The sequence below is a fragment of the Coregonus lavaretus genome, assembly GCF_964263955.1.
Source record: "Coregonus lavaretus genome assembly, chromosome: 1".
Classification (NCBI taxonomy): Eukaryota; Metazoa; Chordata; class Actinopteri; order Salmoniformes; family Salmonidae; genus Coregonus; species Coregonus lavaretus.
In genome coordinates, this window is record NC_139988.1 from 16,369,334 (window position 1) to 16,393,576 (window position 24,243).

Here is a 24,243-nt window from a genome sequence, read left to right on the forward strand (position 1 = left end):
ATTGTGCGCTGAGGAACAATTCTGAGGAGGACAATATCCATATAAATTCAACGTTTTATTTGAAAAAAATGACCGAATGATTCTCTGTACCTTCATGGATGACGAGAACATTCGTGAAAACGCTCACCAACACGGATGGTAGTGTTCTGCAATTTGGATATATGTTTCTGGACTTTTATAATACCAAGACCGTGCGCTCTTCTTCGAGTCTTTTCTTACATGCGCTAGAGGAGCTGAAAGGAAGTGGGGAAGGACAGTACAATGAGGGGGAAATACTTTCTGCTGGGTTACTTGTTGGTCAAAGTTATGGCGCTGGTCTGCAAGGCGGACGGAGAACCAGGACAAGTGGAGGGCTTTGTCATGATGACGACGTGCAATGGATCCAGGGAGGACGAGGGCGCAGGCTTCTCGGAGCCCCCGCACACGGAGGACAGGTGCCGGGGGTACTACGATGTGATGGGCCAGTGGGACCCGCCGTTCGTTTGTAAAACGGGGGATTATCTGTACTGCTGCGGCACCTGTGGCTTTCGGTTCTGCTGCTCCTACAAGACCTCGCGGCTGGATCAGAGCACCTGTAAAAACTACGACACTCCGGTGTGGATGATGACAGGTCAAACCCCGTTTAAGAAAAACGACCTTCGGCACGACCCCACCAAAGATAAAACTAATTTAATCGTGTATATCATCTGTGGAGTAGTGGCTATCATGGCACTTGTTGGGATATTCACCAAACTCGGTCTGGAAAAGGCGCACCGACCCCAGAGAGAGAATATGACTAGGTGGGTTTATGGGGTTCTGCTGCTGTTGAGCGCGCCGCGAGCATTTTTGTTGTGCTTGTTTTCAAGGAGCTTGCTTGGTGCGCACATGTAGGCTAGAGCGCGCGCCACAATAATATTTGACGCTTGAGTTCTAGCCTCACGCTTGCCATGTTTATATTGGTAAACTACTATAGGCTACCTCATTCTAATAGCGTTGTCCCTGAAATAAGAAATCGAGGATATCATCTAAACTTGGTTCTTGTTTAAAATTATAATAAGACATCACCCAATCAATGAATTTTACGCGCACAATAAATGCCTCTTCAGTGGATAGAAAGTAGCTGTCATCGACAGTTTATTAATTGGACTAGATTGTATAATGTCATCACCTGTGTGGGCTACTTGCCTGATTCATTCGCAGAGAGCGCGAGGGCGTATGTCTCTTGCCGTGGATAGCCACATGCTCTCTGCTCCGCAACATGCGCATGCTATTCCTTTATTTGGAGATCTTTCTCTAACAATGGATCAATAGGTCCTATTCGTTTTCGTCATGAAAATGTCTTAATTCTCAGAATTGTATATTTTTCGAATTAATGTGGAACCCGCTCACTCAACCACACAGTCAAATTAACTAATTCATATGAAAATGTTGCTTTATTTGAAAGCAGAGATGCAATATTTGATATGATGTGATCATCTTGAACTCGCTTCCCTGTGCACACAACTGTGCAGCATGGTTGTCATGAAATCAAGCATTATGCACAGTTCTTCATAGAATATATTTCTTTGTCTGTCTGGCCATTTCTTACATCTGGATAAATCTCTCTCTCATTCTCACACAGGGCTGTCCAGAGCGTGTTACAGGTCGGTTGTCCAGGTGAACAGTTCCAGGGGGAGGACACCCTTGGCATGCACACACAGCACTATGACACAAGGGCCAACAACCTCCGTAAGTTTCACAGTTTTGGCCCTATAGGCAGTTGTTTTTGGTGGTATGGTTGTGGACAGCTGTGTGTGGATGTATCTGCCACTGCAGAGACATTTGAGACTGGAAGGGTTGGCCATGGAGGCCCCGTTACAGAAAAATATAATGTGGGCAGGTTGCCTGGTTGCATATTGTACACAGACTCTCAGTGAAGCATTTGGTCTGTAAGGGTATGTATGGGTTTCAACCCTTGTATCATAGCCAGGTTTATTAGTTTCAAATGTGTCATTCATTTTATAATCTTAGATGGAGGGAAACAAACTGCCTTCTGCTTTGTAAATCCAGTGATAATTCACTGTTTTATTTTTGTCCCATGCCTACATGATTCAAGAAGTGTAAAAAGGTGGGGGGAGAGAGAGCGAGAGAGAGAGAGAGAGAAATAAATAAATAAATAAAGCGAGAGAGAGGGAGAGAGAACAACCGAGCAGTGTGAATGGCATCTATTTCTGTTGCGTCCCGTGGGCTGCAACCACAGTTATGGGCTTTGTATTTTAACACAGATCAACCAACTCAGAAACACAGAAGAGTCTTAATCTGGAGTATTTAATAAACATCTCATGCTGTTGTACTACTGATTCTGATTCCAGTATGATTACATCACCCCCTTTTGTGGCTGGATGTGTTTCGACCTAGAAATTGAAAAATGATCCAAACACAAAGCAAGTGGCACATCTAAGCCTCCCTCCTACTTGAACATTTTTATTTTAAGACTTACTGACTGAGACTGTGAGTGTAGCTGACAGTGGTGTTGTCAGTGGAATTTGTCCTTTTTTCTTGATTCTATCAAACACAATCAGACTGACACACCTTATCATCCGGTGTGACGGTACTGGGCTCCTAACAGCTCTCCTTCGAATCATTTTAAAGTAGGGGCCTTTGTCTCTAATGTCTTCCGGGGTGCTGGTGTCTGCTGTCATCGATTATATCTAGAAATAACTGCCACTGATGCTTCGAAGAGGCAGATGTACCAGGTCTACCTGGCAATGAAAGTTTCAACCTCAAGGGATCTTTCCTGGTAAAAAAAAAAGGTTGTATACTGAGTGTACAAAATATTAGCAACACCTGCTCTTTCCATGACTGACCATAGACTGACCAGGTGAATCCAGGTGAAAGCTATGATCAGTTATTGATGTAATTCAATATTAGGAAGGTGTTCCTAATGTTTTGTACACTCAGTGTAGATAGATAAAGTACCAGACGTGTGGAGGTCTAAAGCGAGACTCTCTGAAGTACGTATAATAATGTATGCTAGTTGGCTGTGGTCCTTGCTCTTTTTGGGGGAATGGGGGGGGGGGGGGGGGGGGATAAAAGGTTAATGTGGATGTATTACAGTATTTGCCTTGAAGATAAATTTAAGGTATAAGCTAAATCTTGTGAGATGCCGAGTAAGGTGAAACACACTACTGTTCACAGTTCGGCTGTGTACGTCTCTTGTTGATCACATTCTATTTATAGAGCAGACCATCAATTGATTATAGTTTATGGCCAGATTACCCTGTTACTGACATCATCAATAGATCCCATCTTAGGTGTCCTCACCCAGCTTTGGAGAAGAATGCCCATGGCAGTTTGTAAGGCTGATAGTCATAACAATCACTGTTTATGCAGGGCAATGGTGGATAACATTTTGGGATTAGCTACTTTCTCCCCCAAGCATTTTCCCCAAGCACCTCTGAGTATAAGTTAAGGACAAGACTAGAGCAAGCGTTTTGTTCCTAACGTCGCTTTGTTTTGACAGCATATGGGATGTTATGCGTAAAAACCTTTTACCATGTATCGCTCATGTGCGACGTCTCACACAACACATCAACTAATACATCAGAGCTCAGATCTCGTTATGTTAAACCCCATGAGTACTGGGGCCTCTGCTCTGTACCCCTTTGCACATAAAAAATTGACCGTTTAGCCCTGAACCAATCAGCCCTCCTATCCCCTGAACCAATCAGCCCTCCTATCCCCTGAACCAATCAGCCCTCCTATCCCCTGAACCAATCAGCCCTCCTATCCCCTGAACCAATCAGCCCTCCTATCCCCTGAACCAATCAGCCCTCCTATCCCCTGCTGGGCTGGTGATCTCAATGTAATGTAATCACAAAACTGAATACTTTTTTAGAATTCTTAAAGAGCTCAAAATCCTGTGTCTCTGAGCCTTCAGCATCAAAGCACAAAGTGAAAGACGGAGTGAGAGATTGAAATTGAAATAAAGAGGGAAAGAGACACAGAGAAGGAGAGAGAGAGAGAGAGAGAGAGAGAGAGAGAGAAGGGGAGAGGTAGAGAGACAGAAAGAAAGAGAGGAGAGAGAGAGAGAGAGAGAGGACGACATGTCGAGACTGTCAGAGAGGATCAGTGCAATGTCAACAGTTAAATATATTTTGAGTGACAAAAGTTGACATACTGCAGGCAGAATGTAACCTCGTTTACATCTGTGAAGGGCAAAGTGTCATACAAGCTATATGAAGCCACTGCTGCTTCTGGTAGAATTGCAAAGAAAAAGTTTGTTGTTCTTCACATTGTCAATCAACCTGAACTCATGTGGGACATTGAGAAAAATAGAGGATATAAATGTATTATTGAGAGCCCCAGAAAGAGAGCAGGGTAGGCTTTCCATCCGTTGGCTGACTGAGACGGTGATCTGTATTCACAACTCATGTTCACAAAGATAATTACCTGCCTAGCAGTTATAATCTTCCCTTATCTCCAGATATGCATTAGGCACTTGTTATATTTAATAGGTAATTGCTTGAAGACCAAACAGCATGAAGAAAGGCTCTGTCTGCAAAACAATCTCCACTCTTGAATTTCTCTAACCTCATCTACTGTTTATTAGTTATGCCAAAATGGATCACCTGCAGCTGTGTGTGTGTGTGTGCGTTGCGTATATGCGTACGTGCGTGTGTGTACGTGGTGTGTGTGGTGTGTACGTGGTGTGTGTACGTGGTGTGTGTGTGTGTGTACGTGGGGGTGTGTGTGTACATGGTGTGTGTGTATGTGGTCGGTGTGTGTGTGTGTACGTGGGGGTGTGTGTGTACATGGTGTGTGTGTACGTGGGGGTGTGTGTGTACGTGGTGTGTGTGTACGTGGTGTGTGTGTGTGTGTGTACGTGGGGGTGTGTGTGTACATGGTGTGTGTGTACGTGGGGGTGTGTGTGTACATGGTGTGTGTGTACATGGTGTGTGTGTACGTGGTGTGTGTGTTTGTGAACGTGGTGTGTGTATGTGGTGTGTGTGTGTGTGTGTACGTGGTGTGTGTGTGTGTGTACATGGTGTGTGTGTGTGTGTGTAAGTGGGGGTGTGTGTGTGTGTGTAAAATGTAACACTACTGCTGGGTTTATCAGATCAGAGTTTTGTTGAGAGGTACAACTTCACCTGTCACCAAAGTCTCTTGTGTCAGTTCTTATCCGGACTCTTCCATCCTGACTCCTTCAAAGCCAGGCATCCTGGAAGCAGCCACAGACAGGCATCCTGGAAGCAGCCACAGACAGGCATCCAGGAAGAAGCCACAGACAGGCATCCAGGAAGAAGCCACAGACAGGCATCCAGGAAGAAGCCACAGACAGGCATCCAGGAAGAAGCCACAGACAGGCATCCAGGAAGAAGCCACAGACAGGCATCCAGGAAGAAGCCACAGACAGGCATCCAGAAAGCAGCCACAGACAGGCATCCAGGAAGCAGCCACAGACAGGCATCCAGGAAGCAGCCACAGACAGGCATCCAGGAAGCAGCCACAGACAGGCATCCAGGAAGCAGCCACAGACAGGCATCCAGGAAGCAGCCACAGACAGGCATCCAGGAAGCAGCCACAGACAGGCATCCAGGAAGCAGCCACAGACGGGCACAAAGCAAAGGAAAATAAAGAAAATGTTCCTTTTCAATGTGCAGGAACAGGAGCAAGCTAAGGATAAAACAAAATATTCAGGGACACTAGGGAGGACAAGAGTTCACATCAAAATAATTCCTTATTATTGGCAAAATACATAATAATCAAGGAAAAAATGTATAACATGAACTTCCACTGTCCACCTAAGAGTTGCACAGTTTTAAAAAATCCTCCAAAGTGAATCAGAAAGTGTTTGAATCTACAGACAGAACCAGGCCCAGACGCGCTCTTCCCGGGCCTCGTTCCTGTGCCCTTGCTCAGGCTAATTACCATAATGTAGGTCCCCTCAGCAGCACCGGAGATCCATTAGGCCTTGTTCATTAGGGCTGTGGGCCTCCCAGCCTCCTCAGATGGCTCTGGTTGACCAGACACAGTAATCAGCTCAGTCAGACACACGGGGATGCTGGGACTCACTGCCCCTTGGAAGAAATAGAAGTTGAGTAGAAAACAGAGAAAACTAAAGTGACAAAGTTGAATAAGGGAAGTAGAATAGCCACACGCTGTTGAAATGCTTTCAGAGCTCTATCTAAGGATGTTTATCATGGAGGTCCCCTGTATGTCCTGATTGTCCTCCATCTGACTGATTACTGGACTTGGCCTCTTCATATGTATAATTGTCCATCTTGTTGTCATGGTGTAATAATAATAGCAGCTGTAAGCAGGCTGAATATCTCAGCAGGGTGTAATCAGCCCTCTCTCCTTGTAACACCCTGGGAATATTAATCAGTTCATTTACAGCCAGAGACTCAAATCAAATGTTTTGCAGGTAATTACGTGTGTGTGTTTGTGTGGACTGGGTCAGAAGAGGGCAAGTGAATAGCCTGTCATGTCTTCAAGGGAGCTAGTCATCAGACATTTATACTCTATATACACTACCAGTCAAAAGTTTGGACACACCTACTCATTCTAGGGTTTTCTTTATTTTTACTATTTTTTACATTGTAGAATAATAGTGAAGACATCAAAACTATGAAATAACACATATGGAATCATGTAGTAACCAAAAAAGTGTTAAACAAATCTAAATATATTTTATATTTGAGATTCTTCAAATAGCCATCCTTTGCCTTGATGACAGCATTGCACACGCTTGGCATTCTCTCAACCAGCTTTGCCTTTTTTTGTATTTTGTATTTATTAGGGATCCCCATTAGCTGCTGTCAAGGCAGCAGCTACTCTTCCTGGGGTCCAAACTTATTAAAGCACTTACATTACATATAAAACAAAATATAAAACAGTACATCATATGACATTAATACACCACTATCTATCTACAATACAAAATGTTTAATACCACCATACACCAATATCACAATATGTGCATATGCATGTGTCTATACCCTTGTGTGTGTCTTTTCACAGTCCCTGTTGTTCCTCTTACAAAAACAAGCAGTGATGAAGTCAATCTCTCTTCCACTCTGAGCCAGAAGAGACTGACATGCATGTCATTAATGTTAGCTCTCCGTGTACTTTTAAGGGCCAGCCGTGCTGCCCTGTTCTGAGCCAAATGCAATTTTCCCAGGTCCCCCTTTGTGGCACCTGACCACACTACTGAACAGTAGTCTAGGTGTGACAAAACTAGGGCCTGTAGGACCTGCCTTGTTGATAGTGTTGTTAAGAAGGCAGAGCAGTGCTTAATTATGGACATACTTCTCCCCATCTTAGCTAATGTTGTATCAATATGCTTTGACCATGACAGTCTACAATCCAGGGTTACTCTATGCAGTTTAGTCTCCTCAACTTGCTCAATTTCCACATTATTCATTACGAGATGTAGTTGAGGTTTAGGGTTTAGTGAATGATTTGACCCAAATACAATGCTTTTAGTTTTGGAAATATTCAGGACTAATTTATTCCTTGCCACCCATTCCGAAATTAACTGCAACTCTTTGTTAAGTGTTGCAGTTATTTCAGTTGCTGTAGAAGCTGACGTGTATAGTGTTGAGTCATCCGCATACATAGACACACTGGCTTTACTCAAAGCCAGTAGCATGTCGTTAGTAAAGATGGAAAAAAGCAAGGGGCCTAGACAGCTGCCCTGGGGAATTCCTGATTCTACCTGGATTATGTTTGAGAGGCTTCCATTAAAGAACACCCTCTGTGTTCTGTTAGACAAGTAACTCTTTATCCACATTATAGCAGGGGGTGTAAAGCTATAGCACATAAGTGTTTCCAGCAGCAGACTATGATCGATAATGTCAAAAGCTGCACTGAAGTCTAACAAAACAGCCCCCACAATATTTCTATCATCAATTTCTCTCAGCCAATCAACAGTCAGTTGTGTAAATGCTGTGCTTGTTGAATGTCCTTCTCTATAAGCATGCTGAAAGTTTGTTGTTCATTTGTTTACAGTAAAATAGCATTGTATCTCATCAAACACAATTTCTTCCAATAGTTTACTAAGGGTTGGTAACAGGCTAATTGATCTGCTATTTGAGCCAGTAAAGGGAGCTTTACTATTCTTAGGTAGCGGAATGACTTTTGCTTCCCTCCAAGCCTGGAGGCACACACATTCTAGTAGGCTTACATTGAAAATATGGCAAATAGGAGTGGCAATATCAATTTTCCATCCAAGTTGTCAGACCCTGGTGGCTTGTCATTGTTGATAGACAACAATAATTTTTTCATCTCTTCCACACTCACTTTACGGAATTCAAAATTACAATGCTTGTCTTTCATAATTTGGTCAGATATACTTGGATATGTAGTGTCAGCAATTGTTGCTGGCATGTCATGCCTAAGTTTGATAATCTTGCCAATGATAAAATTATTAAAGTAGTTGGCAATATCAGTTGGTTTTGTGACGAATGAGCCATCTGATTCAATGAATGATGGAGCTGAGTTTGCCTTTTTTCTCAACATTTCATTTAAGGTGCTCCAAAGCTTTTTACTATAATTCTTTATGTCATTTATCCTTGTTTCATAGTGTTGTTTCTTATTCTTTTTATTTAGTTAGTCACATTATTTCTCAATTTCCAATATGTTTGCCAATCGGTTGTGCAGCCAGACTTATTTGCCATTCCTTTTGCCTCATTCCTCTCAACCATACAATTTTTCAATTCCTCATCAATCCACAGGGATTTACAGTTGAAGTCGGAAGTTTACATACACCTTAGCCAAATACATTTAAACTCAGTTTTTCACAATTCCTGACATTTAATCCTAGTAAAAATTCCCTGTTTTAGGTCAGTTAGGATCACCACTTTATTTTAAGAATGTGAAATGTCAGAATAATGGTAGAGAGAATGATTTATTTCAGCTTTTATTTATTTCATCACATTCCCAGTGGGTCAGAAGTTTACATACACTCAATTAGTATTTGGTAGCATTGCCTTTAAATAGTTTAACTTGGGTCAAACGTTTCAGGTAGCCTTCCACAACCGTCCCACAATAAGTTGGGTGAATTTTGGCCCATTCCTCTTGACAGAGCTGATGTAACTGAGTCAGGTTTGTAGGCCTCCTTGCTTGCACACGCTTTTTCAGTTCTGCCCACACATTTTCTATAGGATTGAGGTCAGGGCTTTGTGATGGCCACTCCAATACCTTGACTTTGTTGTCCTTAAGCCATTTTGCCACAACTTTGGAAGTATGCTTGGGGTCCATTGTCCATTTGGAAGACCCATTTGCGACCAAGCTTTAACTTCCTGACTGATGTCTTGAGATGTTGCTTCAATATATCCACATAATTTTCCTTCCTCATGATGCCATCTATTTTGTGAAGTGCACCAGTCCCTCCTGCAGCAAAGCACCCCCACAGCATGATGCTGCCACCCCCGTGCTTCACGGTTGGGATGGTGTTCTTCGGCTTGCAAGCCTTCCCCTTTTTCCTCCAAACATAACGATGGTCATTATGGCCAAACAGTTCAATGTTTGTTTCATCAGACCAGAGGACATTTCTCCGAAAAGTATGATCTTTGTCCCCATGTGCAGTTGCAAACCGTAGTCTGGCTTTTTTCTGGCGGTTTTGGAGCAGTGGCTTCTTCCTTGCTGAGCGGCCTTTCAGGTTATGTCGATATAGGACTTGTTTTACTGTGGATATAGATACTTTTGTACTTGTTTCCTCCAGCATCTTCACAAGGTCCTTTGCTGTTGTTCTGGGATTGATTTGCACTTTTCGCACCAAAGTACGTTCATCTCTAGGAGACAGAACGCGTCTCCTTCCTGAGCAGTATGACGGATACATGGTCCCATGGTGTTTATACTTGCGTACTATTGTTTTTACAGATGAACGTGGTACCTTCAGGCGTTTGGAAATTGCTCCCAAGGATGAACCAGACTTGTGGAGGTCTACAATCTTTTTTCTGAGGTCTTGGCTGATTTCTTTTGATTTTCCCATGATGTCAAGCAAAGAGGCACTGAGTTTGAAGGTAGGCCTTGAAATACATCCACTGGTATACCTCCAATTGACTCAAATGATGTCAATTAGCCTATAAGAAGCTTCTAAAGCCATGACATCATTTTCTGGAATTTTCCAAGCTGTTTAAAGGCACAGTCAACTTAGTGTATGTAAACTTCTGGCCCACTGGAATTGTGATACAGTGAATTATAAGTGAAATAATCTGTCTGTAAACAATTGTTGGAAAAATTACTTGTGTCATGCACAAAGTAGATGTCCTAACCGACTTGCCAAACTATAGTTTGTTAACAAGAAATTTGTGGAGTGGTTGAAAAACGAGTTTTAATGAGTATGTAAACTTCCGACTTCAACTGTAACTGTTTTTACAGTCATTTTCTTAATGGGTGCATGCTTATTAGTAACTGGAATAAGGAATTGTATAAATGTGTGAAGTGCAGTGTCTGTTTACTCCTCATTACACACCACGGACCAACATATAGTCTTTACATCAACAACATAGGAATCACTACAAAACTTACTGTATGACCTCATATACACAATATTAGGCCCAGCCTTTGGAACTTTGGTTTTCCTAGATATGGCTACTATATTGTGATCACTACATCCAATGGATTTGGATACTGCTTTCAAACAAATCTCTGCAGCATTAGTAAAGATATGATTAGTACATGTTGATGATTTAATTCCTGTACTGTTTGTAACCACCCTGGTAGGTTGACTGATAACCTGAACTAGGTTGCAGGCACTGGTTACAGTTTGAAGCTTTCTCTTGAGTGGGCAGCCTGATGAAAGCCAGTCAATATTTAAATCACCCAGAAAGTATACCTCTCTATTGATATCACATACATTATCAAGCATTTCACACATGTTATCCAGATACTGACTGTTAGCACTTGGTGGTCTATAGCAGCTTCCCACCAGAATTGGCTTTAGGTGAGGCAGATGAACCTGTAGCCATATTACTTCAACAGTATTTAACATGAGATCCTCTCTAATCTTCACAGGAATGTGGTTCTGTATATAAACAGCAACACCTCCACCATTGGCATTTCTATCTTTTCTGTAAATGTTATAACCTTGTATTGCTACCACTGTATCATCAAAGGTATTATCTAAGTGAGTTTCAGAGATAGTCAGAATATTAATGTAATCTGTTACTAGCAAATTATTGATTTCATGAACCTTGTTTCTTAAGCTACATATGTTAACGTGGGCTATTTGGAGCACTTTTCTTCTGGGATGCTTACTTGTTTTTATTGCTTTACTGGGAAGCTTAGCAGCAGTAGACGTTCTCATGTTCCTAATGTTAGTGCAGGGTGAGCTGCACACAGTGGACTGCCACCTCGGGCACACAGGCTCAGTGCTAACAGTATCAATCTGGTTCCTAGGCACATGATCATGACCCACATTTTGTCTACCGATGCCCCTGATGTAATATGCATTTGCTGAAGCATTTTGACAACTCTGCATCACAATGGTAGGGATTAGCTGAGCTGGGCTTGGGTCATTGCTATCCCTGTTCTCTCCTCTCCGCACAGGCTACACAAACGCCTCACACCGCGTGGCTGCTGCCTCTCTAACCTGGTGGTTCCTGCACGCACGACCCGCGTGGAGTTCCAGGTCTCAGGCAGCCTCTGGAACTGCCGTTCTGCTGCCAACAAGGCAGACTTCATCCCAGCCTATGCTACCCTCCAGTCCCTCGACTTCTTGGCACTGACGGAAACATGGATTACCACTGAAAACACTGCTACGCCTGCTGCTCTCTCCTCGTCTGACCATGTGTTCTCGTATACCCCGAGAGCATCTGGTCAGCGGGGTGGTGGCACAGGAATCCTCATCTCTCCCAAGTGGACATTCTCAATTTTTCCCCTGACCCATCTGTCTGTCTCCTCATTTGAATTCCATGCTGTCACAGTCACTAGCCCATTTAAGCTTAATATCCTTGTCATCTATCGCCCTCCAGGTTCCCTTGGAGAGTTCATCAATGAGCTTGACAAGTTCCTTTCCTGAGGATGGCTCACCCCTCACAGTTCTGGGGGATTTCAACCTCCCTACGTCTACATTTGACTCATTTCTCTCTGCCTCCTTCTTTCCATTCCTCTCCTCTTTTGACCTCACCCTCTCACCGTCCCCCCCTACTCACAAGGCAGGCAATACGCTTGACCTCATCTTTACTAGATGCTGTTCTTCTACTAATCTCACTGCAACTCCCCTCCAAGTCTCCGACCACTACTTTGTATCCTTTTCTCTCTCCCTCTCCTCCAACACTACTCACTCTGCCCCTACACAGATGGTAATGCGCCGTCGCAACCTTCGCTCTCTCTCTCCCGCTACTCTCTCCTCTTCCATCCTATCATCTCTTCCCTCTGCTCAATCCTTCTCCCTCCAATCTCCTGATTCTGCCTCCTCAACCCTCCTCTCCTCCCTTTCTGCATCCTTTGACTCTCTATGTCCCCTATCCTCCCGGCCGGCTCGGTCCTCCCCTCCAGCTCCGTGGCTTGATGACTCATTGCGAGCTCACAGAACAGAGCTCCGGGCAGCTGAGCGGAAATGGAAGAAAACTAGACTCCCTGCAGACCTGGCATCTTTTCACTCCTCCTCTCTACATTCCTTCATCTGTTTCTGCTGCTAAGGCCACTTTCTACCACTCTAAATTCCAAGCATCCGCCTCTAACCCTAGGAAGCTCTTTGCCACATTCTCCTCCCTGCTGAACCATCAGATCCTCCTCTCCACCCTCTCCGAGCTGGGCATCTCCGGCGCGGCTCACTCTTGGATTGCGTCCTACCTGACCGGTCGCTCCTACCAAGTGGCGTGGCGAGAAGCTGTCTCCGCACCACGTGCTCTCACCACTGGTGTCCCCCAGGGCTCAGTTCTAGGCCCTCTCCTATTCTCGCTATACACCAAGTCACTTGGCTCTGTCATATCCTCACATGGCCTCTCCTATCATTGCTACGCTGACGACACACAACTAATCTTCTCCTTTCCCCTTCTGATAACCAGGTGGCGAATCGCATCTCTGCATGTCTGGCAGACATATCAGTATGGATGATGGATCACCACCTCAAGCTGAACCTCGGCAAGACGGAGCTGCTCTTCCTCCCGGGGAAGGACTGCCCGTTCCATGATCTCGCCATCACGGTTGACAACTCCGTTGTGTCCTCCTCCCAGAGTGCGAAGAGCCTTGGCGTGACCCTGGACAACACCCTGTCGTTCTCCGCTAACATCAAGGCGGTGACCCGATCCTGTAGGTTCATGCTCTACAACATTCGGAGAGTACGACCCTGCCTTACACAGGAAGCGGCACAGGTCCTAATCCAGGCACTTGTCATCTCCCGTCTGGATTACTGCAACTCGCTGTTGGCTGGGCTCCCTGCCTGTGCCATTAAACCCCTACAACTCATCCAGAATGCCGCAGCCCGTCTGGTGTTCAACCTTCCCAAGTTCTCTCACGTCACCCCGCTCCTCCGCACACTTCACTGGCTTCCAGTTGAAGCTCGCATCTGCTACAAGACCATGGTGCTTGCCTACGGAGCTGTGAGGGGAACGGCACCTCCGTACCTTCAGGCTCTGATCAGTCCCTACACCCAAACGAGGGCACTGCGTTCATCCACCTCTGGCCTGCTGGCTCCCCTACCTCTGCGGAAGCATAGTTCCCGCTCAGCCCAGTCAAAACTGTTCGCTGCTCTGGCACCCCAATGGTGGAACAAGCTCCCTCACGACGCCAGGACAGCGGAGTCACTCACCACCTTCCGGAGACATTTGAAACCCCACCTCTTTTAAGGAATACCTGGGATAGGATAAAGTAATCCTTCTACCCCCCCCCCCCCCCCCCACCCACCTTATATCCCACTGGCTATAAGGTGAATGCACCTATTTGTAAGTCGCTCTGGATAAGAGCGTTTGCTAAATGACGTAAATGTAATTGCTATGTCATTGTCTCCATCATGCAGCCTTATAATGCTGTGAAGGGATCCAGGAACCCAAATGATTTGGGTGGATCCCATCCTCCTTATAAAACTTGTTTTGTTTCCAAAAGGTATCGAAATTGTCAAATAAAGTTGCACCCATTGAGCTGAAATAATCACGTAGCCAGTTGTGAAGAGCAATAATCCTGCTAAAGCATTCAATGCCACGATTCAGAGAGGGCACAGGGCCAGATATGGTGGGTGTTTTGTTAGTGTCTAGCAGAGAGTCAATCAGCTTTTTAAAATCCAGTTTCAACTGTTCAGAGCTGCCCTTCATAATGTCATTAAAACCCACATGGACTACGATAGAATCGATTTCCATGTCCTGACATAGTACATTCGGGAGCAGCTTAGTAATGTCATTTACTCGAGCTCAGGGATAGGATATTGTTTTTGCACCAGGAACAGTCACATTTCTTACCATGGAGCTGCACACTCTTGGCATTCTCTCAACCAGCTTCATGAGGTAGTCAACTGGAATGCATTTCAATTAACAACTGTGCCTTCTTAAAAGTTAATTTGTGGAATTTCTTTCCTTCGTAATGCGTTTGAGACAATCAGTTGTGTTGTGACAAGGTAGGGGTGGTATACAGAAGATAGCCCTATTTGGTAAAAGACCAAGTCCATATTATGGCAAGAACAGCTCAGATAAGCAAAGAGAAATGACAGTCCATCATTACTTTAAGACATGAAGGTCAGTCAATACGGAACATTTCAAGAACTTTGAAAGTTTCTTCAAGTGCAGTCTCAAAAACCATCAAGCACTATGATGAAACTGGCTCTCATGAGGACCACCACAGGAATGGAAGACCCAGAGTTACCTCTGCTGCAGAGGATAAGTTCATTAGAGTTACCAGCCTCAGGAATTTCAGCCCAAATAAATGCTTCACAGAGTTCAAGTCACAGACACATCTCAACATCAACTGTTCAGAGGGGACTGTGTGAATCAGGCCTTCATGGTCGAATTGCTGCAAAGAAACCACTACTAAAGGACACCAATAAGAAGAAGAGACCTGCTTGGGCCAAGAAACACGAGCAATGGACATTAGACCAGGGGAAATGTGTCCTTTGGTCTGATGAGTCCAAATTGGAGATTTTTGGTTCCAACCGCCGTGTCTTTGTGAGATGCGGTGTGGGTGTACGGATGATCTCCGCATGTGTAGATCCCACCGTAAAGCATGGAGGATGAGGTGTTATGGTGTGGGGGTGCTTTGCTGGTGACACTATATGTGATTTATTTAGAATTCAAGGCACACTTAACCAGCATGGCTACCACAGCATTCTGCAGCGATACGCCATCCCATCTGGTTTGGGATTAGTGGGACTATCATTTGTTTTTCAACAGGACAATGACCCAACACACCTCCAGGCTGTGTAAGGGCTATTTTACCAAGAAGGAGAGTGATGGAGTGCTGCATCAGATGACCTGGCCTCCACAATCCCCCGACCTCAACCCAATTGTGATGGTTTGGGATGAGTCGGACGGCAGAGTGAAGGAAAAGCAGCCAACAAGTGCTAAGCATATGTGGGAACTCCTTCAAGACTGTTGGAAAAGCATTCCAGGTGAAGTTGGTTGAGAAAATGCCAAGAGTGTGCAAAGCTGTCATCAAGGCAAAGGGTGGCTATTTGAAGAATCTCAAATACAGTAGGGAGAACCAGTATTTGATACACTGCCGATTTTGCAGGTTTTCCTACTTACAAAGCATGTAGAGGTCTGTAATTTTTATCATAGGTACACTTCAACTGTGAAGAGACGGAATCTAAAACAAAAATCCAGAAAATCACATTGTATGATTAAGTAATTAATTTGCATTTTATTGCATGACATAAGTATTTGATACATCAGAAAAGCAGAACTTAATATTTGGTACAGAAACCTTTGTTTGCAATTACAGAGATCATACGTTTCCTGTAGGTCTTGACCAGGTTTGCACACACTGCAGCAGGGATTTTGGCCCACTCCTCCATACAGACCTTCTCCAGATCCTTCAGGTTTTGGGGCTGTCGCTGGGCAATACGGACTTTCAGCTCCCTCCAAAGATTTTCTATTGGGTTCAGGTCTGGAGACTGGCTAGGCCACTCCAGGACCTTGAGATGCTTCTTACGGAGCCACTCCTTAGTTGCCCTGGCTGTGTGTTTTGGGTCGTTGTCATGCTGGAAGACCCAGCCACGACCCATCTTCAATGCTCTTACTGAGGGAAGGAGGTTGTTGGCCAAGATCTCGCGATACATGGCCCCATCCATCCTCCCCTCAATACGGTGCAGTCGTCCTGTCCCCTTTGCAGAAAAGCATCCCCAAAGAATGATGTTTCCACCTCCATGCTTCACGGTTGGGATGGTGTTCTTGGGGTTGTACTCATCCTTCTTCTTCCTCCAAACACGGCGAGTGGAGTTTAGACCAAAAAGCTCTATTTTTGTCTCATCAGACCACATGACCTTCTCCCATTCCTCCTCTGGATCATCCAGATGGTCATTGGCAAACTTCAGACGGGCCTGGACATGCGCTGGCTTGAGCAGGGGGATCTTGCGTGCGCTGCAGGATTTTAATCCATGACGGCGTAGTGTGTTACTAATGGTTTTCTTTGAGACTGTGGTCCCAGCTCTCTTCAGGTCATTGACCAGGTCCTGCCGTGTAGTTCTGGGCTGATCCCTCACCTTCCTCATGATCATTGATGCCCCACGAGGTGAGATCTTGCATGGAGCCCCAGACCGAGGGTGATTGACCGTCATCTTGAACTTCTTCCATTTTCTAATAATTGCGCCAACAGTTGTTGCCTTCTCACCAAGCTGCTTGCCTATTGTCCTGTAGCCCATCCCAGCCTTGTGAAGGTCTACAATTTTATCCCTGATGTTCTTACACAGCTCTCTGGTCTTGGCCATTGTGGAGAGGTTGGAGTCTGTTTGATTGAGTGTGTGGACAGGTGTCTTTTATACAGGTAACGAGTTCAAACAGGTGCAGTTAATACAGGTAATGAGTGGAGAACAGGAGGTCTTCTTAAAGAAAAACTAACAGGTCTGTGAGAGCCGGAATTCTTACTAGTTGGTAGGTGATCAAATACTTATGTCATGCAATAAAAAGCAAATTAATTACTTAAAAATCATACAATGTGATTTTCTGGATTTTTGTTTTAGATTCCGTCTCTCACAGTTGAAGTGTACCTATGACAAAAATGACAGACCTCTACATGCTTTGTAAATAGGAAAACCTGCAAAATCGGCAGTGTATCAAATACTTGTTCTCCCCACTGTATAAAATATATGTTGATTTGTTTAACACTTTGTTGGTTACTACATTATTCCATATGTGTTATTTCATAGTTTTGATGTCTTCACTATTATTCTACAATGTAGAAAATAGTAAAAATAAAGAAAAACCCTTGAATGAGTAGGTGTGTCCAAACTTTTGACTGGTGCTGTATATAAAAGTATGTGGACACACCTTCAAATTAGTGCCCCGGTCAACTGTAAGTGCTGTTATTGTGAAATGGAAACGTCTAGGTGCAACAACGGCTCAGCTGTGAAGTGGTAGGCCACACAAGCTCACAGAACGGGACCGCTGAGTGCTGAAGTGCGTAGCGTGTGAAAATCGTCTGTTTTTTGTTGCAACACTCGCTACCGAGCTCCAAACTGCCTCTGGCAGCAACGTCAGCACAATAACTGTTAGTCAGGAGCTTCATCAAATGGGTTTCCATGGCTGAGCAGCCGCACACAAGCCTAAGATCACCATGCGCAATGCCTATCGGCATCTGGAGTGGTTAAAGCTTGCCACCATTGGACTCTGGAGCAGTGGAAACACATTCTCTATAGTGATGAATCACGCTTCACCATCTGGCAGTCCGACGGACGAATCTGGGTTTGGTGGATGCCAGGAGAACGCTACCTGCCCGAAAGCATAGTGCCAACTGTAAAGTTTGGTGGAGGAGGAATAATGGTCTGGGGCTGTTTTTCATGGTTCCAGTGAAGGGAAATCTTAACGCTATAGCATACAATGACATTCTAGACGATTCTGTGCTTCCAAAATTGTGGCAACAGTTTGGGGATGGCCCTTTCCTGTTTCAGCATGACAATGCACCCGTGCACAAAAAGCGAGATCCATACAGAAATTGTTTTTGGGATGAATTGGAATGCCGACTGCGAGCCAGGCCTAATCGCCCCCCCCCCAAAAAAAAATGTTGAGCAGGTGGGAATCCATTGAATTTTAATTAAATGCTACAGTGAGTATATCTTATTACACAGTTTAATTCATTTGATTTCATTAAGATGTTCACAAACATTAGGATTATGTGTTTAATCTGCTAAAGGGAATTATTTTTCCAGATGTCCTCTGATTTGAAATGTCTTAAGTTGTAATGTTGACAGCCATGTCACCTGATACTAATACCCCAGGGAAATTAGGGAGGAAAATTGTTATTGAATGAGGCTCGGTTTATGATGCATATGGAATACATCGATATAGCTTATACTGAAAAATAGACTTTGCTCCTCTGTCAAAAACATACTGTAGTGAAGGGAGGCAAATTTGAGAGAGGTATTCTAACACTATTTAGCATGTGTATGTGGCTACACAGTAGTATTTAGCTTCCAGAACATGTGCCAGAGTTAGTATTTAGTTGCCCTAGCATGTGGCTGTGCTACACAGTAGGAAACCCCCTGTAATCTCTTGTATTGTTAGAGGTTTCATCATATTTTCACTGAGAAAATTCCATTTGAATTCTTTAAAATTATGTTACGTTAATAAACACCTCTGTATGTAGGTTTGCATTGTAAAATTGTATTGTGAAGAAAGGCTATACAGAATTTTCATGTTGGTTCAAATCTCTGACCCTACAGAACATACTGGCAGTTATGATTCAATCTCTCTGTACACGGACAGAGACGTTTGGCTGAGAGAGAGAACAGGCTGTTTTGGGTGGGGTGCCCACAGCTACAGATCAGTCATGTCCCAAGGCAATAACCTTACACACACACTCCCTCAGGACTTGCCCTGGGGGCAGGCAGCAGATTCGCTTGGCTAACTGACTAGCTCCACCAGCAATGTCATATTACTGGCAGGGAGACCAGCAATGTTATATTACTGGCAGAGAGACCACTCACTGAGAGCACATTTTGTGATGTACCACCTCCTTCCCTCTCTCTTAGGGCACCGCTCAATGGAGAGTTGGCCCCTTCTCCCCCGCCTAGAGGTTGGCTGGCAGCATCTCCCTGCCTGCCTCCTGGGCTCTGACCCAGCCCAGGGAACAGGGACATGTGGTGACCGTGAGAAGTGCGTCACGGAGCTGGGCACATTCACAGGTCTACTGCTGATCTGGTTTGGTCTGATCTGGTCTGGTTTGATCTGGTCTCTATCTATTTAGGATTGCTGTTTACACACACTGAATCCTGCTGCTTTCTGGGTTTTGGTTTTGTCAGACTTTGATCTGTAATTAGCTTGCAATGGATTTGGGAAGCATTGATGTATTGTAGGGATTATAAAGGGTCCATGAAGGCTTCATTAAGCATTTGTAAGTTATGCTGTACTTTGTTTTTGATGTTTTGAATTAACAAGTAATTTCTTTCATCAGGCGTGAATGACGATAACACCTGCCACCCACGGCTAAGTAGCCAGTAAACACGTTTACAATGAACCCTCTAGAGTCTAAGCCTGGGGCGGGTTCTACTAAGATAACATATGGAATTGTTTTAAGATGGTCATACCAAGGATAATTTAGATATTTTATTTGGAATATTAGGACCCCTTTGGTATCCCCAGAAATATCTTGAATATTTTGGGGATGAAACATTGAATTTGGCCTTACTGCTATTAGTCCATAGAAACGCATTGAATAACATACATGGAAAAACAGACAGTTAAACAAAACAGATGTAAAGGAAGTTTGTTCTGAAGTGTCTGTCCTGTATCTGAGAGATATCAGAAAGATCATGCAGTGTCATGGGCCTCTCACTCCACCGGGTTACCACCTTTATTTTCTTCCACTCTGCTCACCACTCTCTCTACTCAGCCTAACTAGCTCCACCTGTCCCTGCTCTGCTCTGCTCTAATTACTCTGCCAGCTGCGCTGCATTACCCACTACCTCTCCCAGTATTTAAGGCCCTGTCTTTCAGCTCTCCGGTGTCAGATCGTCTGCAAAGCTCACACCCGGAACCTGTTTGCTCGCGCTTCTGGCTCACCCTGGTTTTGTGACCCCGGACCTGCCTGTTTTTTTGGATACTCTTCTGCCTCAGGAGATCCAGACCTGCTTCTGCCATTACGACTCCTGACTACTCTTCAATCCCGGTAACTCTGACCAGCCTTCTGCCTTGCTACTACGTATTTTGGATTTCCCTTGAACTGTACTGCTGCCTGGTTTCATTCCGCCCTGTTGTGTCTGTGTCTCCCCCCCCCAGGACTTCTGGACCACCCACCACCGGCTTCATAGGACGCATCGCTGCCACTGGGGGGGGCACAGACCCAGCGCATTGGACGGGATCCCTGTTACCCCTGGAGCCTTCATTCACTCCCTACTTCCCTTCTCCCCTTAAGTTTAATAAACTTTCTGGTGTGACGCAATTGTGGTCCTCTGGTCGTCTGTCTGAACCGTGACATGCAGAAGACCAAACAGTTATGAGTTTCTGTTTATTGGATCTGCCATTAAGTCAAGATTCAGTGTGATATGATGTGATTACAGGTGATTGATAACTTTATCTAGCACTGTCGCATCGGACTGTATCTAGCACTGTGACATATTGGCACTTTTTGACTCAGGCATTGTTTCGGTCTTGTCAGTATGTTTGTCTTTGCTACGTGACAGCGAGTTTCCCCTTGGGGATCAATAAAGTCAGAATCTGTCTTGTCTGTCAGTATGGCACACTGCAGAATACTCCCTTCCAACCCTACTTTTAAAAATGCACAATATTTTTTCAGAATCCCTTTTCCTCAAAGTGAAACATGCTTAATTCAATATTTCCATTGTCTGAACATGCACAGACTAAACTCATGCAGGCAGTAAGTACCACTGACTGAAACAGAGAGGACAGACTGGACAGAGTGACTGAAACAGAGAGGACAGACTGGACAGAGTGACTGAAACAGAGAGGACAGACTGGACAGTGACTGAAACAGAGAGGACAGAATGGACAGAGAGTGACTGAAATAGAGAGGACAGACTGGAAAGAGTGACTGAAACAGAGAGGACAGACTGGACAGAGTGACTGAAACAGACTGGACAGAGAGTGACTGAAACAGAGAGGACAGACTGGACAGCGTGACTGAAACAGAGAGCACAGAATGGACAGAGTGACTGAAACAGAGAGGACAGACTGGACAGAGTGACTGAAACAGAGAGGACAGACTGGACAGAGTGACTGAAACAGACTGGACAGAGAGTGACTGAAAGAGAGAGGACAGACTGGACAGAGAGTGACACAGAGGACAGACTGGACAGAGAGTGACTGAACCGGAGAGGACAAACTGGACAGAGAGTGACTGAACCGGAGATGACAGACTGGACCGAGAGTGACTGAACCGGAGAGGACAGACTGGACAGAGTTACTGAAAAAGAGAGGACAGACTGGACAGAGTGACTGAAACAGACTGGACAGAGAGTGACTGAAACAGAGAGGACAGACTGGGAAGAGTGACTAAAACAACAGAGAGGACAGAATGGTGAGTGTCGCAAACAGAGAGGACAGACTGGACAGAGAGTGACTGAAACAGAGAGGACAGACTGGACAGAGTGACTGAAACAGAGGACAGACTGGACAGAGAGTGACTGAAACGGAGAGGACAGACTGGACAGAGAGTGACTGAAACAGAGGACAGACTGGACAGTGACTGACTGAACCGGAGAGGACAGACTGGACAGAGAGTGACTGAACCGGAGAGGACAGACTGGACAGGGAGTGACTGAAACAGAGGACAGAATGGACTGATTTACTGAAAAAGAGAGGACAGACTGGACAGAGTGACAAACAGACTGGACAGAGAGTGACTGAAACAGAGAGGACAGACTGGACAGAGTGACTGAAACAGAGAGGACAGAATGGACAAAGAGTGACTGAACCGGACAGGACAGACTGGACAGAGAGTGACTGAAACAGAGAGGACAGACTGGACAGAGAGTGACTGAAACAGAGAGGACAGACTGGACAGAGAGTAACTGAAACAGAGGACAGACTGGATGAGTGACTGAAACAGAGAGGACAGACTGGACAGAGAGTAACTGAAACAGAGAGGACAGACTGGACAGAGAGTAACTGAAACAGAGAGGACAGACTGGACAGAGAGTGACTGAACCGGACAGGACAGACTGGACAGAGATTGACTGAAACAGAGAGGACAGACTGGACAGAGAGTAACTGAAACAGAGAGAACAGACTGGACAGAGTGACTGAAACAGAGAGGACAGACTGGACAGAGAGTGATTGAAACAGAGGACAGACTGGACAGAGTGACAAACGGAGAGGACAGACTGGACAGAGAGTGACTGAAACGGAGAGGACAGACTGGACAGAGTGTGACTGAACCGGAGAGGACAGACTGGACAGAGAGTGACTGAAACGGAGAGGACAGACTGGACAGAGAGTGACTGAACCGGAGAGGACAGACTGGACAGAGAGTGACTGAAACGGAGAGGACAGACTGGACAGAGTGACTGAAACAGAGAGGACAGACTGGACAGAGTGACTTAAACAGAGCGGACAGACTGGACAGAGTGACTAAAACAGAAAGGACAGAATGGACAGAGTGACTGAAACAGAGAGGACAGACTGGAAAGAGTGACTGAAACGGAGAGGACAGACTGGAAAGAGTGACTGAAACAGACTGGACAGAGAATGACTGAAACAGAGTGGACAGACTGGACAGAGAGTGACTGAAACAGAGGACAGAGAGTGACTGAAACAGAGAACAGACTGGACAGAGTGACTGAAACAGAGAGGACAGACTGGACAGAGAGTGACTGAAACAGAGGACAGAATGGACAGAGTGACTGAAACAGAGAGGACAGACTTGACAGAGTGACTGAAACAGAGAGGACAGACTGGACAGAGTGACTGAAACAGAGGACAGACTGGACAGAGAGTGACTGAACCGGAGAGGACTGACTGGACAGAGAGTGACTGAACCGGACAGAACAGACTGGACAGAGTGACTGAAACAGAGAGCACAGAATGGACAGAGTGACTGAAACAGGGGACAGACTGGAAAGAGTGACTGAAACAGACTGGACAGAGAGTGACTGAAACAGAGAGAACAGACTGGACAGAGTGACTGAAACAGAGAGGAAAGAATGGACAGAGTGATTGAAAAAGAGAGGACAGAATGGTCAGTGTCTCAGAGGACAGACTGGACAGAGTGACTGAAACAGAGAGCACAGAATGGACAGTGACTGAAACAGACTGGACAGAGTGACTGAAACAGAGAGGACAGACTGGACAGAGTGACTGAAACAGAGAGGACAGAGTGACAGAGGACAGACTGGACAGAGTGACTGAAACAGAGAGGACAGACTGGACAGAGTGACAAACAGAGAGGACATATTGGACAGAGTGACTGAAACAGAGGACAGACTGGACAGAGAGTGACTGAAACAGAGAGAACAGACTGGACAGAGAGTGACTGAATCAGAGAGGACAGACTGGACAGAGTGACTGAAACAGAGGACAGACTGGACAGAGTGACTGAAACGGAGAGGACAGACTGGGTAGAGTGACTGAAACGTAGAGGACAGAATGGACAAAGAGTGACTGAGCCGGACAGGACAGACTGGACAGAGAGTGACTGAAACGGAGAGGACAGACTGGACAGAGAGTGACTGAAACAGAGGACAGACTGGACAGGGAGTGACAAACGGAGAGGACAGACTGGACAGAGTGACTGAAACGGAGAGGACAGACTGGTCAGAGAGTGACTGAACCGGAGAGGACAGACTGGACAGAGTGACTGACCCGGAGAGGACAGATTGGCAAGAGTGACTGAAACGGAGAGGACAGACTGGACAGAGAGTGACTGAAACGTAGAGGACAGACTGGATAGAGTGACTTAAACAGAGAGGAAAGACTGGACAGAGAGTGACTGAACCGGAGAGCACAGAATGGACAGAGTTACTGAAGAAGAGAGGACAGACTGGACAGAGTGACTGAAACAGACTGGACAGAGAGTGACTGAAACAGAGAGGACAGACTGGACAGAGTGACTGAAATGGAGAGGACAGAATGGACAAAGAGTGTCTGAAACGGAGAGGACAGACTGGACAGAGAGTGACTGAACCGGAGAGGACAGACTGGACAGAGAGTGACTGAAATGGAGAGGACAGACTGGACA

General features: G+C 45.2%; 1 protein-coding gene across 1 annotated transcript in view; it reads left to right on the forward strand.

The window, feature by feature from the left end:
* Positions 1–261: 261 nt before the first annotated feature.
* LOC311123278 (protein shisa-9A-like) overlaps positions 262–24,243 on the forward strand; it is a gene marked incomplete at both ends in the record, with an annotated part of 101,258 nt that continues 77,276 nt past the window's right edge. The window contains 2 exons of the mRNA XM_084158161.1: positions 262–779; positions 1,601–1,707. Of these exons, the coding sequence (XP_084014287.1) occupies positions 262–779; positions 1,601–1,707 (625 nt within the window). The remainder of the gene's footprint in view (positions 780–1,600; positions 1,708–24,243) is intronic.